The 15,550-nt window shown below is 40.0% G+C and overlaps 1 protein-coding gene across 2 annotated transcripts in view; it reads left to right on the top strand.

Moving 5' to 3' along the window:
• Positions 1-13,652, top strand: part of EFHD1 (EF-hand domain family member D1) — a 488,813-nt gene extending 475,161 nt beyond the window's left edge. For both annotated transcript variants that reach the window (XM_044070597.1, XM_044070598.1), the window contains one exon: positions 13,416-13,652. In XM_044070597.1, the coding sequence (XP_043926532.1) occupies positions 13,416-13,550 (135 nt within the window). In that variant the 3' untranslated portion in view covers positions 13,551-13,652. The remainder of the gene's footprint in view (positions 1-13,415) is intronic.
• The last annotated feature ends 1,898 nt before the right edge of the window (positions 13,653-15,550 follow it).

Below are 15,550 nucleotides of genomic sequence, written 5' to 3'. Positions count from 1 at the left end.
AAGGAAGAAGAAGAAGGGTCTGTTTTAGATTTGGAACCAGATAAGGCCTCCTCTAAAGAAGATGTAAGCAATCCTTTTAACATCGATTTATTTTTTCATTCAACTAATGCTCGATGACTAAAACCATGGCATACTAAACAATCTTCTTGAAGATGTAACAAGCCTAAACAATACACCCATAATAAATGACCATCAGAATTTGGCATTTTCCTGTCATACTGCTGACATTTTTTAAAGCCAAAAGTGTCATTTCCTTTATCAGCCATATCTAGCACACAAACACACAAAAAAAAAGAGTGTAGATTAGAGCAAAAGAGAAAAAATTACAATAAAGTGCTACCAGCAATGGTAGGCTCAGAATATTCAAGGGTACAAGATAGATGCAGAAACCAAAACAGAAAAGAAAGATGAAGGTGCTACCAATGATGGCAGGGAAAGAATACCAGTGATAGATTTAAATAAACAACTATAAGAAACCTCTCTCTCTCTCTCTCTCTCTCTTTTTTTTTTTTTTTTTTTTTTTTTTTAGCAGAAGGTAAGAAAGGAAAGAAGTCTACCAACTACGGTAGTGAAGATTTCACTGAAGTGAAAAGGGGACAGAAAGGAGCTGAAAGGAAAAGGTATGTATAGTAGGGAGATTCAAAACTAAGGCAAAAAGAATAATGAAGTAATAGAAAGACTACAAAGGATAAACAACTATACAGGATTTTAAAATATAACTGTACTTAGCTTGAGAGGTTTGGCAACACGTCTGACAATGGAAGCGGCAAACGAGATCTGAGGTATATTGGAGAGGAGCATTATGGGTAGGGAGAAAAGCTTGAGAGTTTTTGGTCCTAGCGGGCTGTAGTAATGAGTCAGTTCCAATTTCAGAACAGAACCCACAGGTCAAGGAATAAATGAAGATTGACAACATCAGATCGTATGTTTTGGGAGTGCTCTATCAGAAGTACTGGGTGAGCAAATAGCTGAAACTAAAGAAATTATTTTTTGAGGTGGGACACAGGCTTTGAATTACTTGGTGGCCTTGTTATGTTTAATTCTTTTCAATGTCAAAAAAGCAATTACTAAAAAAATGGAAATGAAAGTATAAACCAACTATATTTTAAGTACTGAATATTATAGAAGTGGGCTTTTTAGAAGAGGGAAGGAGGAAATTACATGTGAGAGCAATACATGCAGAACAATGTTCAGGAGGAGGAGTGAGGTTTAACTGAAGGCAGGAATTAAGTAATTTACATAATGTTGGACTGAATGACAATTGTTATAAAAAACATATCTAATATATCTAATGTATGTAAATGGAAATAATGTTAATATGGTATATTTTCTTTTATTTGTGTTTATGTCTTAAGTGATAATTCAATAAAGGTGTTTAAAAAGAGAAAGGATACCCCCCCAGTGAGGCCCTACATTTTGGAATGTATGTTTTTTGTTGCTGTTCTTCATGTTTCTCTTGAGGACTAATACTCTGTCAAGTATTCTTTTTGTTCTTCATCATCTTGTTGAGAAATTTTTCATTTACATTGGAGTTTATCACATTTACAAATGACTGCATTCATAAGATATCTAGCAGCAAGTACTTAGCAGCCCCCATCCCACTCTCAATAAATAATTAACACTCTACTGCTTTATCCTCTTACTGTGTAGCCCGCTCCTGCCACATTCTTCTCAAATTTTTGTCTTCTATATGTCGAAGACCCTGTCTAATCCTCAGAAACTAAGGCCCAAAAAATTTTCCTCAGTGATCCCACCAAAGTGCTACCATTCTACATTTTTGCAATCTCTGTCTTAGCCCAGCTTTCTCTCACCTGCATCCTTACTCCCTTACCCACACCTCCCCACCCTCTGTCACACCAAACAAATATAATTCCCTAGTACGTACCACTTAAATCCCATACATCTCTATCCATATCTGCAGCCTTTACCACAGAAACCTAATCTCCAAACACTCCCACCATATCTACATCTGATTTACCTTGAGAGCTCACATCCGGAAAAAATACCATTCACTCTCCCTCCCTCACCAATCTAACCCCTCAGGAAGTCGAGTTGTGTAAGTAAACTTAGCACAACAGTTGACATTTGAATGATAACTGCTGAAGTAACATAAGATACATGGGTTATATCCTACATAGGATATAACAGACTGCCAACTTCCAAAGCTTCAGGGCACCTCCCATGTGCCCAAACAGTTAGTCAGGTCAAGCTGAGCTGACTAAAAAGATAGGTTTGGGTGCTAAGCCTTTCAGAGCTTTTATGATAACTGAGAGAGGGAGGCTGAGCTCTGACAGGCCATTGTTAGGAACAACAAAACACAAATGTCCACACCCTGGCATAAAAACACACCAAAAAACAAAGGGAATGAAGAGACGGAGCAGCTACTTCAGCAGTAATCATTTGAACATCTACTGTAATGGTAAGCGTGCCTACACAGCTGTACTATGTGTTTTATATTGATCACTGCTGCAGTAGGCTAAGCCATATGGGTGGACTACTATAGCTTAGAACAACTGGGAGGTAGAAGGAGAAGGGTCACACAGCCCTTGGAGAATGGTATTAGCAGAGCCTGACCTAGACATGAAGAAGGAATCTAGCTTATACTTTGCAAAAGTATGTAAAGAGGATCAAATTGCTGCTTTTGGAATACTTCTAGAGTCTAACCTTTCCTAAAAAAGCTATAGATGAAGCCAATGCCCTGGTAGAATGCATCTTGATCCTGCCTGGAATGGTTTTGTTGTGGTAGAAAGAAAGAAAAGGAATAGCTCAAGATAAGCCATTTGGAAATAGTCTGGTGTGACACAGGTTCTCCCTTCTTCTTACCTTCACAAGAAATGAATAAATGATCACAAGTTCTGAAAGATTTTGTTCTGTCAAGAAAGTACCTGTGCTGTATGTGAGCATCCAAGGTATTTATCGTTTCTTCCTCATTTTGCAGTTCAGGGAAGAATAAAGGGAGATGGACAGTTTGGCTTAAAGTAAACTTGAGTACCATTTCAGGCATTAAAGAATGATTAGTTCTCAGGGAAACTCTGACTCTGTGGAAAATGAGAGGAAGTTGATCGACCATAAGAGCTTGCTACTCAGTTACTCTTTTTGCAGAGGTCAGAGCAACCAGTAAAAATTGTTTTCCATGATAAGAAGCTCAAGTCAGCCAGATGAACTTGTTCAAATGGAGCTAGTGTTAACTTCTCTAACACAAAATTAAGACTCCCAAGGAGTCACCAGTTTTCTTGGAGATGTCTTATGCAATACCTTTTTCAAAAACATTTTGAAATGGGAATGCCTTGAAAGAGGGAGCTCCATGAACAGACGTGCTGAAATGGCTGACAAATCTTGACAGAGGATTAATACAGGCCATGAGAGAGTAACCCACACATATATTGTAAAACCAAAGAAACACTAGCCCTGAAGGGGTGCTGATTATGTTGTTGGCACCAACTAGAAAACATTTTCCATTTGCTAATATATGATTTTCTAGTAGCAGGCTTTATTGCCTCCATTAATATCTACTGCATGTCCTCAGTAAATAAGTGCTTATCATCCAGGCAGTAAGATGAGGTTTGGGGTCGTGATGTATCACACAACCCTCTTCTTGTGTGAGTAGATCCAGTGTGTGAGGAAAGTTGTGGTAATTTCCTCTGGCTAATTTCAAAATAAGGGAAAACCACTGATGCCTGGGCTAGAATAGTTACCACAATTACCTTTTGGGATTCCTTCTGAATCTTCAGAGGTACCCTGGATATCAGTGGAAAGGGTGGAAGGTGTATAGGAACATCCCCTGTCAAAGGAAAAGAAAAGCATCTAACTTCCAGGCCTTCTTGCATGGAATCCAAGAGAAGACTTTTGCTAGCTGACTGTTCAGAGAAAAGGCAAACAAGTTTACTTGAGGAATTCCCCACAGATGGATCAAATCTTTGAAAACCCCTTGAGCTAGTTCACATTCATGTGGGGCTGCCTTTGTCCTGCTCAGGTTGTCTGCCCCACGGTTTTGCTCTGAAGGAATGTAGAAAGCCTGTAGAGTGATACTGTGCTGAAAAGATATGTCACATGCTAACACTGTTAGTCTGCATAAGGGATAAGACCTGGTTCCCTCTTGCTTGTTTATGTACCATATTTCTGTGGTATTGTCTGTAACAAGTTGAAGTGGTCCTGTGGACTAAAGGTGATTCAGAGAGTTGAGTGCCTTGGTAATGGCAAGCGTATATTTTATATTTATGTGCTTGTGTCTGTCTTTGTTGTCCCAGAAATACTAGAAATACTGCACTTTTAACTGCAAAGTCTGAGGCATTTGTGGTGATTGACTGCTTTGGAACAAGAGGGGAAAAGGGTAGACATGGACTCAGGGATAGCTGATATATCCAAATGACTTCTCTTCTCTTTTCAAAAATCCCAGAACATTAATATATATATATATATATATATATATATATATATATATATATATATATATATATATATGACTAGTTTTTCCCATGGAAGAAAAACTTTTTGTTCAGAGGTGTCTAGCAGATACCTTAGAAGCATAATCTTGTGTGATGAAGTTAAAAAAGACATTTAAATATTCTCTTGGAATTCCCAGCATGCATAGATCTATTACCCAAGTGACAGATTCCTGACACTTTGAAAAACACTTTGCAAAAATAACCAAGTTGTCTACATATGGAAATATATGGATACCGTCTAGTCTGCATTGTGCTGTAACTGGAGATAGGTACTTTGTGAATACTCTTGGAGCAGTGGATAGCCCAAAGGTTAAGGCAAAGAAATGACAATGTGATTCAGACGCATAAATCAGTAAAAAAATGTCTTGAGGTCTGGATAGATGGGAATGTGATGAGAAGCATCTTTTAAATCTAAGGTTAACAAAAAACTCAAATGAGGAAGAAGGGTTATCAGGTTATGCAGAGAAAGCATTTTGAACTTCGGCTCTATCATAAACTGTTTTAGGAAAGAAAGGTCCAGGACTGGTCTCCAAGCATTTTCATTCTCTAGCACCAGAAACATTCCTGAATAAAAAAAGTCTTTCAACTGGGAAGAAGGAACTGTTTGCATTAGCCCCTGAGAAAGCAAGCTCTGTATGACAGGAAGGAACAGAGGAATTTAGTGTGGTTGCTGTGGAATAATTCCCTTGAAAGGAGGAATGAATGTTTTCCACTGAAATATGTAACCCTGCTGAATCAGCCTCAGACTCATTTGTCTGAAACAATCTGTTGCCAAAGACAGAAATTCAAATTCAGACTTTCTGGAAGGGACAAGGTCTGTTGCACAATCATTCTGACTTATTTGACTGTTTTGTTCTGGGGAGGGGATTTCTACTTCCTTTTTGAAACCTTATCACCATTGTCTTTTAAACCTCTGCTTACCAGCATTTTACTGACACTGTTAGTTTTGTTTCCTGCTAAAACTGGATGAAGGAACAGAAAATTCCTTGGAAAATTTACAGAAGGAGAGTTGAAAAATCTGAGAAACTCTCTTTATCAGCTGACCCCTCTCACCACATTTTTGATCATCTATGCAGTGGATGGTCCAAAAACTAAATCTCTATTCAAAGATACATTTAAATTCTCATTTTTTATGTCTTCTGGAAGTTTCTGATAATTCAGCTAGGCAAACCTCCTCAACACAGTACCAGTGGCGGCAGTCCTGGAAGTAGCATCTGCAGAGTCATAAACACATTTTAATCAATGAGTAGTGACTTGAAAAACAGAAGAAATGAAATCACACAAAACACATTTTTCCTCGTAGGAAGGACATAAGACCTGATAAGAAGGGCCAGTAGCCTATACAAGACAAACTGGAGCAGAAGAAAATACACATTTGGTCTTTTGACAGGAAGCTTAGGACAGGCAGTAGTATTAATGGAAGCAACAGCTTCCCTAGTGATGGTCACAACATTCTGGCTATAGATGGGCATCTTCCCTGCCACGTCTCCTAACACTGAGAAAAGTGGTTCTCCTTTGAATATTGAGTGGACTCCAACAGCTGCATAGGAGGTAGCTAACCCCTGGTCTGTATTGGCTGTATGAGCAATGCCAAAATGATCCAGGTACAAAGATGAGTGGTCTGAGGAAACAGCTTTGGCCATAGCAGAGACACCCACCTGTGGCTAAGGCAAACTGCTAGCACACTATGTTGGCAAAGATTGTTTAGTTAACTTTTTCTTTTTGTACTTGGCAGAAGGACAGATCATTGAACTGGTGGCTGGTCCACAGTCAAACCGAAAATGGTGCTTCCTTCCCGGGGAAGCTAAGCACCACAAGCCAGGAAAATTTTAAAAGTACTACAAAGTCACTTTTTCTCACAAAAAAAAACACAGTAAAATGCAATGTAATACACTTTATCAGTCTCCAAAATTAATTTAAACGTAGTTTCTCCTCAGAAAAAAAATGATTTTAGAATGTTTAAATCAACTTTCAAAACTGTCAGACACAAAAGTGTGCTCTCGTTTAAAAGTACAACAAAGCTGCATGACAATCAATAAATAAAACACATATCCTTAGCTTAATACAGGAAAGTAAATTTATACATTAAAAAACAAAATTCTGGACTCTGGAAGAGTAACCACACAATGCTTGCAGTAAACTGAGCTCAAAATAGATAATCACACTTGTGTTTATTAAATTTATACATTAACAATATTATGTCGAAGGTCCCCCCCCCCAAAGGGAACTTATCTGCTCATCAATGGAACAGCACAAGATGACAATTGATTCTCAAAAATCCACAGAGAAGTGCTTACCTCAGTGGCAGAAAAACTCTGAAGGGTTTGGCACCCACACCTTTCTTTTTAAGCAGCTCAGCTCACGCTGGCTAACACTTTGGGCTTGTGGAAGGTGCCCTGAAGCTTTGGAAGCCGGCTGGCTGTTATATCCTATGAAGGATAGTACTCACATAGCTTAGGCTACTGCAATAGTGATCAGTATGTAGACCATACCATTATAGATGTATACAAATGCTATAACAGCCAAACACACACAACCCCCTATGCACTACATCATGCAAAAACTTTTCTTTCTTATTCAACTCCTCCACAGGCTCCTGTCTTGCTGTCTCCATTCCTGCTCTCCCTTAATTTTCACTCTACTGGATCTCCCAATGGGCCAACTTCTTAACCAGGCCTCTCTCACACAACATGTACTTCTCTCTCTCCTGCTCCTTTATCCATTATCTGTGGCCACTTCCAACACAAAGAGCTCTCACCCCCCAGCCTTCCAAATCCCACTTCCTTGACAACTGCTCAGCCTTTAATCCTTTCTACCATTACAATTCCTTACTCTCCCATTCTTCACTAATCCTTCCAATCCTCCTCACCATGCAGTACCAGGTAGGACTATGTACTCTTCCCTCCCTCCAACAATTCTTGACTCTCTTTGAGTACACCTATCCAATTTGCTGTTATTGCATACCTCCAAAAATATGGTGCTCCCAGCTTTCTCCCAATTTTCCTACTCACTCTCAGATATTTTCTACCTATTTAAACTCCCTTTCTCTTCCATACAGTTCTGTTGCACACCAGTTGCAATTCCCTTACTTTCTTCTCCCCTGGCTGCAAACAAAAGTCAACTTAGATGCATCATTAGGAATAGCACTGTCATTTTAACACCATGCATTCTCCAAAAAAACTGCATCATCTTACCAATCCAACTATCCAACACCCACTGAATGACTTCAATACATTTCATCAGATATCTGTCCCCTTGTATCTGACAGAGTCAAAAAACTTATTAATGCCAATACTTTGCACTATTCATGACCATGGGCAGTTATCCCCTCCACTTTGACTTCACTTAAAATAAACTGCCACCAGCTTGATCTTGTGCAACCATAGCTCTGCGTACCTCTCAAATGTGAAATAAGTCTCCAAAACCTCAGGTACCAACCTTCCCACGTTCTCTAACAGCAATATGAAGTCATCTTCTAACAGATGTACTGGCCACTTCAACCTATCATTTTTTTCCCAGACTACACTGCCAACACATCCATTGCCAAAATAACCAACCTCCTTCTAAGACCCCTAAACATCCACAGACTTCCAGACAACTCATCATTCACTGCAGTCCTAAGTCCCACATTCATATAAAGTGCCCTTACCACATTTATAAAACACATCCTTAAACCTACCTCCTGCATTTCCCAAAATAAATTCCACCTCATCATGTCAAACAGAATTACCTATAGCCCCATTATAACCTCTAGATAGTCCATGCAATCTATCAGTACCACTCAGTTGCTTATTTCCATCCCTTAACTTAACCAGCTTCCCTACACAAGTACTTTCAAGACAGATTATCTATCCCAGACTCAGTAGGGATCTCACAATGAATTGAAATGCATAGTACATTATTCCATAACTAGTACTTTAATTTCCTAATCCCATTTTTGTCCTTCAAAAAGCCGTCTTTCCCACTGTTTAAGAGGCCTATGTGCTATTTCAACCCATCTATTATCTACTTTCACTTCCCTCCCAGGTGGTTCAATCACTGCCCATATTCATTCCTCATTTATTATGGTTTAGTGACTTCACTTTGTTTCACTTTGTGACGACCGTGCCCTGGCCCAGCAATCAAGGAGCCTCAATCCTCACCACTAACACCAGGGAGGTCGTCTCATAGAAGAGGAAAAGATAACTAATACACACAGTAAAGGTTCAGGACATATGCCACAACAGACTCCTTGTGAGACTCACACTCACCTTCCCACTCATCTCAAATTAAATCTAGAGGTCCCCTCACCCTCTGCCTATACAGCAACTCAAAGGGTGAAAAACCTGTGGATTTCTGGGGAACCTCTCTGTAAGCAAACAACAGATGGGGCAAATATTTGTCCCACGCCCTCTTAAACTGATCTGCAAATGCCAGTAGCATGGACTTCATTGTAGAGTTTAACCTCTCAACAAGACCATCAGTCTGGGGATGGTAGGGGGTGGTCTTCATGTGCTTCACCCCACAGGACTTCCACAGACAAGCCAGCAGGTCTGACATAAAATTGACACCTCTGTCAGACAGTATTTCCTTTGGGAAACCTACCCTGCTGAAAATCTCTAGCAAAGCATTTGCCACCTTCTCGGCCTCAATGGAGAACAAAGCCGCTGCCTCAGGGTATTGTGTAGCATAATCTACAATCACTAGGATATAGTTTTTCCCTGTGGAACTTGGGGTACTCAGATGACCCACAATATCCATAGCTACCCTCTGAAATGGGTCCTCAATGAATGGCAAAGGCATCAAAGGAGCTCTCACCTTGTCTCCTGCCTTGTCTACCTTTTGGCACTGCTCATAGGTCCTGCAGTACCCTGTTACATCTCTGTAAATTCCAGGCCAATAGAAGTTTTGCATAATACGCCTCTTTGTACATTTTATGCCCATATGACCTGCAAAGGGAATATCATGGGCTATGGCTAGAAGCACCAGACAGTATGCTCTAGGTACTACCAACTGCTGTACCCTCTCACCTTCTAGCCCTCCCTCAGGGGTCCACTCTCTGTACAGTAACCCTTTGTTCCAGTATACAGATTCCCCCTTCCCTTGAGAATCAGGTGCCTCCTTAGCTACCTGCCTCAGGCCTTGCAATGTAGGGTCTGAGATCTGAGCCTGTCTCAAGTCTCTCCTGGTAACCCTTCCCAGCTTCCCTTCCACAGGAAGTCTGCCATCCTCTGACAGCAGTGCCTCACTGTCAGCCTGGGTACTACTACTCACCTCTACCTTTGCAGTTACCCTGTCCAAGGGAACATCTGTATCCACAAGCAACTGTGGCTCACATTCAGTCTCACTGCTACAGTGTAGCTCACTCCCTGAAGTAACCACCTCGGCAGTCCTAGCTGCAAGTATGCAGTCTGTCTGGGTCTCCCCCAGGCTACCAGACCCACATGTTTATCTCCTAGCCTCACTGCATGTAACTGCATAAATACATAGTACTGCCTCATCCAAATCCTTCCCTCTCAGGACATCTGCAGGATGGTAGTTCCATACCCTTGTTGTCTCAAGACAACACACTGTTGGCATTTTGCCTTTCCCACTTACTGGCTCCCTCACCTTTGGTTCCCCACCTTGCCTCTGTGGACACCTGTATGCCACATGGTCCCACTGGTTGCATTCAAAACATTTAACCCTAGCTCCTGGAGATGTACCTGGACTAGTGGCTTCCCCTGCTACTAGCAGATTCTGTTGGGGCAGTCTGTGCTGCCCATCATGGGTTTCTTTAGACCCATGAGCAGTACTGGGGGTCCCTTTCCTGTGCAGGGCTGCCGTGCTTGCTAGGTATAGGTCTCCCTTCTTCCCCAACTCCTCTGAAGTAGCACACTGTTTATCAGCTAACCAAATCCTCATGTCCTCAGGCAAAGTGCTAAGGGCTTGTTCCCTTACCAAAATGTCTGCCAGCCCTTCAAAAGTGGTGACCTGACATTAACTCACCAGCTATGAAAATAAGTGCTCAGTTCAACAACATATTCACATACATTTTCATCTGCCTTGCATCTATCCTCACAAAACTTTTTCCTATACATTTCAGGTGTTAACTTAAAACATTCTAATAAATGTCTTTTTACAGAAGTATAATCAAAACAGTCAATGTCATGTATTTTTGCTAAAGACGTTACAGCTTTACCATGGAGTAAGGGGGTCAAGAACCGTACCCAGAGCCTTTGGTCAACTTCATACTGTTTACATACCCGCTCAAACATATGAATGAAGCTATCAAAATTACCCCCCTCTTTAAACTGTGGAAGAAATGTACTGACCTTTTGTGCTTCTGGGGTCCAGTTACTCCCTTCCCCATTACCTCTATGACTCTGGCGAAGAGTCAGCATTTCCCTCTCATGCTTCCTCTGCCGTTCATTTTCCTCAGCTTATAGACTCCTCATTTTCTCGGCTGCTTCTAGTTCAATCTGCCTGGCCTCCAACTCAAGTCTCTTTAGCTCCAGCTGGATTTTTAAGTCCACTGCAGAAAGGCTGAGCTGTCCATTCTCTGAGGATATTGTATCTCTACTGTCGGTCTGAGGCTGCAATCAGGTCTGCTTTAGCCAGGTTTCCATGCACCAGTCCCCTAGCCTGGCACATCTCCGCCAGCTGGCTCCTTGTCAGCTTTCCATACTCTTCTTCTGACATGTTGCCTGCTCAACTTGAGTAACACTAAGCTAGCAAAAGAAATCAAACAATTGTGATCTGAACTCTGAGTATACACTGTGTGGCTGTTTTAGAGTACAAAACACTTTTAGAGATCACTGAACATAAGCTACAGGAATTCAGTCCACCCACACCACTACAAGCCAATTAGTATGTGAAGTAGATCCCACCACTGCCAAACACTTGTGATGACTGTGCCCTGGCCCAGCAATCAAGGAGCATTAACCCTCACCAATAACACCAGGGAGGTCGGCTCCTAGAAGAGGAAAGGATAACTAATACACACAGTAAAGTACAATTTCCCTTAAGTGCACACAGAGATCACAGTCAGTCTGGGCCTGGTTGCACCCTTGCTCTCCAGGTCCCCAATAAGACTCCCCACTGGCACAGCTATAGAGTCCAGATCTCAAGCTAACCTCCAGTACCCTCTCTGTCCAACCAGTGCTTCGTGTCCCTGCCCAGGTAGCTGACACACCGCACACACACTTTGAGAAGAGGTTATACAACCACACAGACCCCCCTGGGAAAAAAGGCTGGTACAGGTTCTCCACCTGTGCCCCTTTACCCAGGCTATACAGTAGTAATTACTGCCACCACCAGCTAATAAATATCAGCTACTCAAAGGCCCTTAAAAGGGTGTCCAATTATTACTGTGCAATATTATTATCCAATGGTAGTATGACTAACAGTCAAGGCTTACTTTAGAGTGGCCTATTACAATAACCTCTATAAATATGCAATGTACTCTAGAGCTTATCTCTACACAAAGCAGCCACAGGTAGAAGGTTTTAAAAATATTTAATAATAAATAATTAAAACACAAGACAAAACTACTACACTACAGAGATATCTAAGAGTTCAAAGATCACACACAAACTTAAAATAATACAGTAGGACAGGTCTGATTTCAAAGAAAAATACCTAATTAATCTTTACTAGCTTTAACTCTTCCTACAAGAAATCACAGTGCTAAAACTTACATGTGAGCATAAGGCAGAATGCTGAGTTAGATCTTCAAAGTCAAAATGCTTTCTGTCTCTTGTGAGAAATAGTATTTAAAATATTACTAACAAACATGTCTCTAAGGCCTTCCCAAATTACATCATTTTTGACACTTGGGTTTTCCCAGTATTCATATTGCATCATCTTAACACCTGGACTGAGTTCTCAGGCTACAAACTGCATTATTCAGCAATCTAACACCTGCACAGAAACTTACAACAATAGAAGACATTTCACATGTATGTTCTAACAGAAACTAGAGCAATAAAGCACATTCCACATCTAAATTCTGGTCATAAGCATTAGCCTTAAAATAATGGGCATGAAATCTTCAGCCAGCCAACCTGGAGCAAAATTCTAACATGAAAGGGTACAGCATGGTTCACTGGGCCAGTAGAGTGCAATGTTGTCACATATTTTGCAGTTCCACATTTCACAGTATTCTTTACACTCAAGAAACATGCCTGTATTTTACATTTATTATCAAGAATACATGCCTGTATTTTACATTTATTTACAAATGCCAGAATTATATATCAAATTCGATTTGACTAGGCTGGCAGCCTTCACCCATCTCTCCCCAATCGTCACATACTTCATCACTTAAACCATGCACCTGAAGTGTAACAGAACTTGTTACAGAGTTTTGGCTGATGTAAAATGTTTTCTCCGTTTTCAACATCCTCACCTACTTAAAGCTTTAATCTTGATAGTTACTTGCTGTGGCCATTATAAATTGTCATCAAACCACAAATCCCCAGTCAAATATGACCAGCTGGTTAATGAATTTACACTGACACATTATGTCAATGACACCTTGCAGCTGGTGAGAGCTTTAAAAGACTGATATTTTCAAATGTTTCCATTAGCTTAGCTTATGCCAGTAATGAAAGCACCAAAGTGAAGTGTCCACTTAGACGGACTTAGCTTTGTTTTCATTCCTTCCTTACCTTTCATTAGATGCTAACTATATTAGAGTTAAATTTATCACAGCATCTGTCAATTCAGTTTTACACTTGTGAACAAAATAGAAACACCATAGCATAAAATATGTTGGCAGAGAGTTTAATATATCTAATCTACTCTGCTTTCTTTGTCACCAAGTATGACCCCATGCAAGAAACTCATTACAGTTCCTTATGTAACATGTTCACTGTAAAGCAGTGTCTGGGATGTCTGGGAATCTCCACTCTCTCCACATAGAGCTATTATTAAAAGCAAGAATGTGGATGTTTGCCAAATTACTCACTTATGGATATCTCTTATTTGTCTTTTTTTCTTTTGATGCAGGTGAAAGCTCTTTCAGTAATAAGCACCTTTGAAGCAGAGCTTAAGGATGAGCAGAATGAGAGGAAACGTCAAGAGTTTGAAAAGAAACAAAGGCGAGCAGCATTTCGGGAGCTACAAGCCTCATTTGAGCAGTGACTAATCACAGGAGAACTGCACCACACTGTCTCACCATCCAGGGATAAACAGAAAAGCATTTCCTTGCTTTATCTAATACAAAAATAAAAATGGTATACAGCCTGAGAGAATAAATACCTTTACTAACTAAAGAACTTGTAAGGAAAAATGGACGATATTATGTAAGAGAAGTATGTGTAACTTCCTTTACGTTCTCAAACACCAAAACATGTATTACCATGGCTAATATTTAATATAAAAAAAGATATATGTCTGTTAAAGAACAGATAAAAAAGTGTGCTTTCTAGCATCTAGAAGTCTCAGCAAGTAATGTGACTTAAGAGTTAGGGTAACATTACAAAAAATACTGCATGTGGGTTAGAGCAGTAAGACAAGTAGCCCAGGGATTAGGTTTGGTTTAGTGTTAAAAGAAATGGTTCCAATTACGGTTAGCAGGGGTCTTATAGGTATGACACCAAGGTTAGGGTTATAGGGAAAGGCTATGATAAGGGTTATAGTGCAGGTGAGGATGTAGTAGACCATGGTTACAGACAATGGTCAAGCTTGGGTGTTTGGGTTGCAGAGAAGATTAGAATCATAGCATAGGGTGGGAGATGGAAGACCCAACTTCAGGATTACCGGGCAGAAATGAAATCATAGCACAAGATGTGAGTGGTACTATTTAATTATTTATTTCACACTTGTTAACCACTTAAGTGGGCTGGTCAAAGGACCCATTTCAGCCATGACCTAGGCCAAGTAGGTGAAGACAACACTAAATTAAACATGTACAATGTAAAAAATAAAGTAAAACACTCATAAGAGTATACCATATAGTGTATGCAGTTCAGTGACAGAGTAATAGATATTGTGCAGTATACAGAAACATAAATACATATAAAACATGCACTTCAGTAATAGAACAATAAATCATTTGCAGTAAGGAGAAACATAAATACATATAATACAAACATGCAAACAAAATATAAAAGAGAGAAGCATGTATAAAAAAAGGAAAACATACTCCCTCCATTTTCTTTCCAAATTATTGTTGTAGTACCCCTAATTTATTATTTTAATATATGGAAACACCTAGATGACAATGAGAAAGAATGGAAGAGCATTAAAGGAGTTAATCGCAAAACAACGATCAACCTGTATCCCTGAAGCAGCAGCATTTGTTTTTCTCAACTACATGGTTGTGCAAAGACTGTCTAAACTGTTTAAGATTTGTCTGTTTCTGTTTAAAATTAGGCATAGAGTTCAGCTACCTGGGGCAATTTTGGAAAAGGATCTCTGACAGGTTGCCATAGTAGAGGGTGGCCTTTGCAGCTGCATGCAATTGGAATTTCACAGGGAGTAAGAAGAGTTTTTCTTAAATAAAGTTTGTTGAGCAGAGGGGAACAATAACTTTTTATGCATGATTTTGAAAATGTGTGTGTGCAGGAAAAGAATAGCCATAGCAGTAGCAGTCATTCGTTTGCTTTTCTATAGAGTAGTGCAACAGTGCTGACTTTTTCTAGAGAGGTGAATAAATTTAAGCATTTTGCTTTCTGTAGTTCAAAGGTAAGTGGCATTTTGTGCAGAGCTTGAGGTAAAGATAGGCAATCTGTATTCAAGTCTGGGGAGCAAAACATTTATAGTTACTGATCTTCTGGCTTCTGCAGTTAGCAAATTAGAAAATATCAGGTCAGATCTACATACAATTCTGGATTAGGGTCATAGCACAGAATGAAAAGTTAGAGAGTCATAATTAGCCAACACAAAACCAGTCGCAATGTGCAGCAGACCACAGCTGTAACCAAAAGAATGCAAGGAAACGGCCACGACACGTTTCCTACAAGCAAAAAAACTGGGAACGAAACCTCCAGTTAAAATCAGATTTTAATACAGAAAACTGCCAAAACACATTTTCACAGATAGTACATTAACATTGCTAAATATCAAGACACGTTTTCGTAAGAGTAGCACTCAAACTTCATCAGATGAAAAAACTTGGGAAACTAGGTTGGAATTTAGAG

This window comes from Protopterus annectens, chromosome 4.part1 (genome assembly GCF_019279795.1).
Source record: "Protopterus annectens isolate FY-2018-M chromosome 4.part1, PAN1.0, whole genome shotgun sequence".
Taxonomy (NCBI): Eukaryota; Metazoa; Chordata; order Ceratodontiformes; family Protopteridae; genus Protopterus; species Protopterus annectens.
This window is presented reverse-complemented; position numbering and strand designations above follow the sequence as displayed.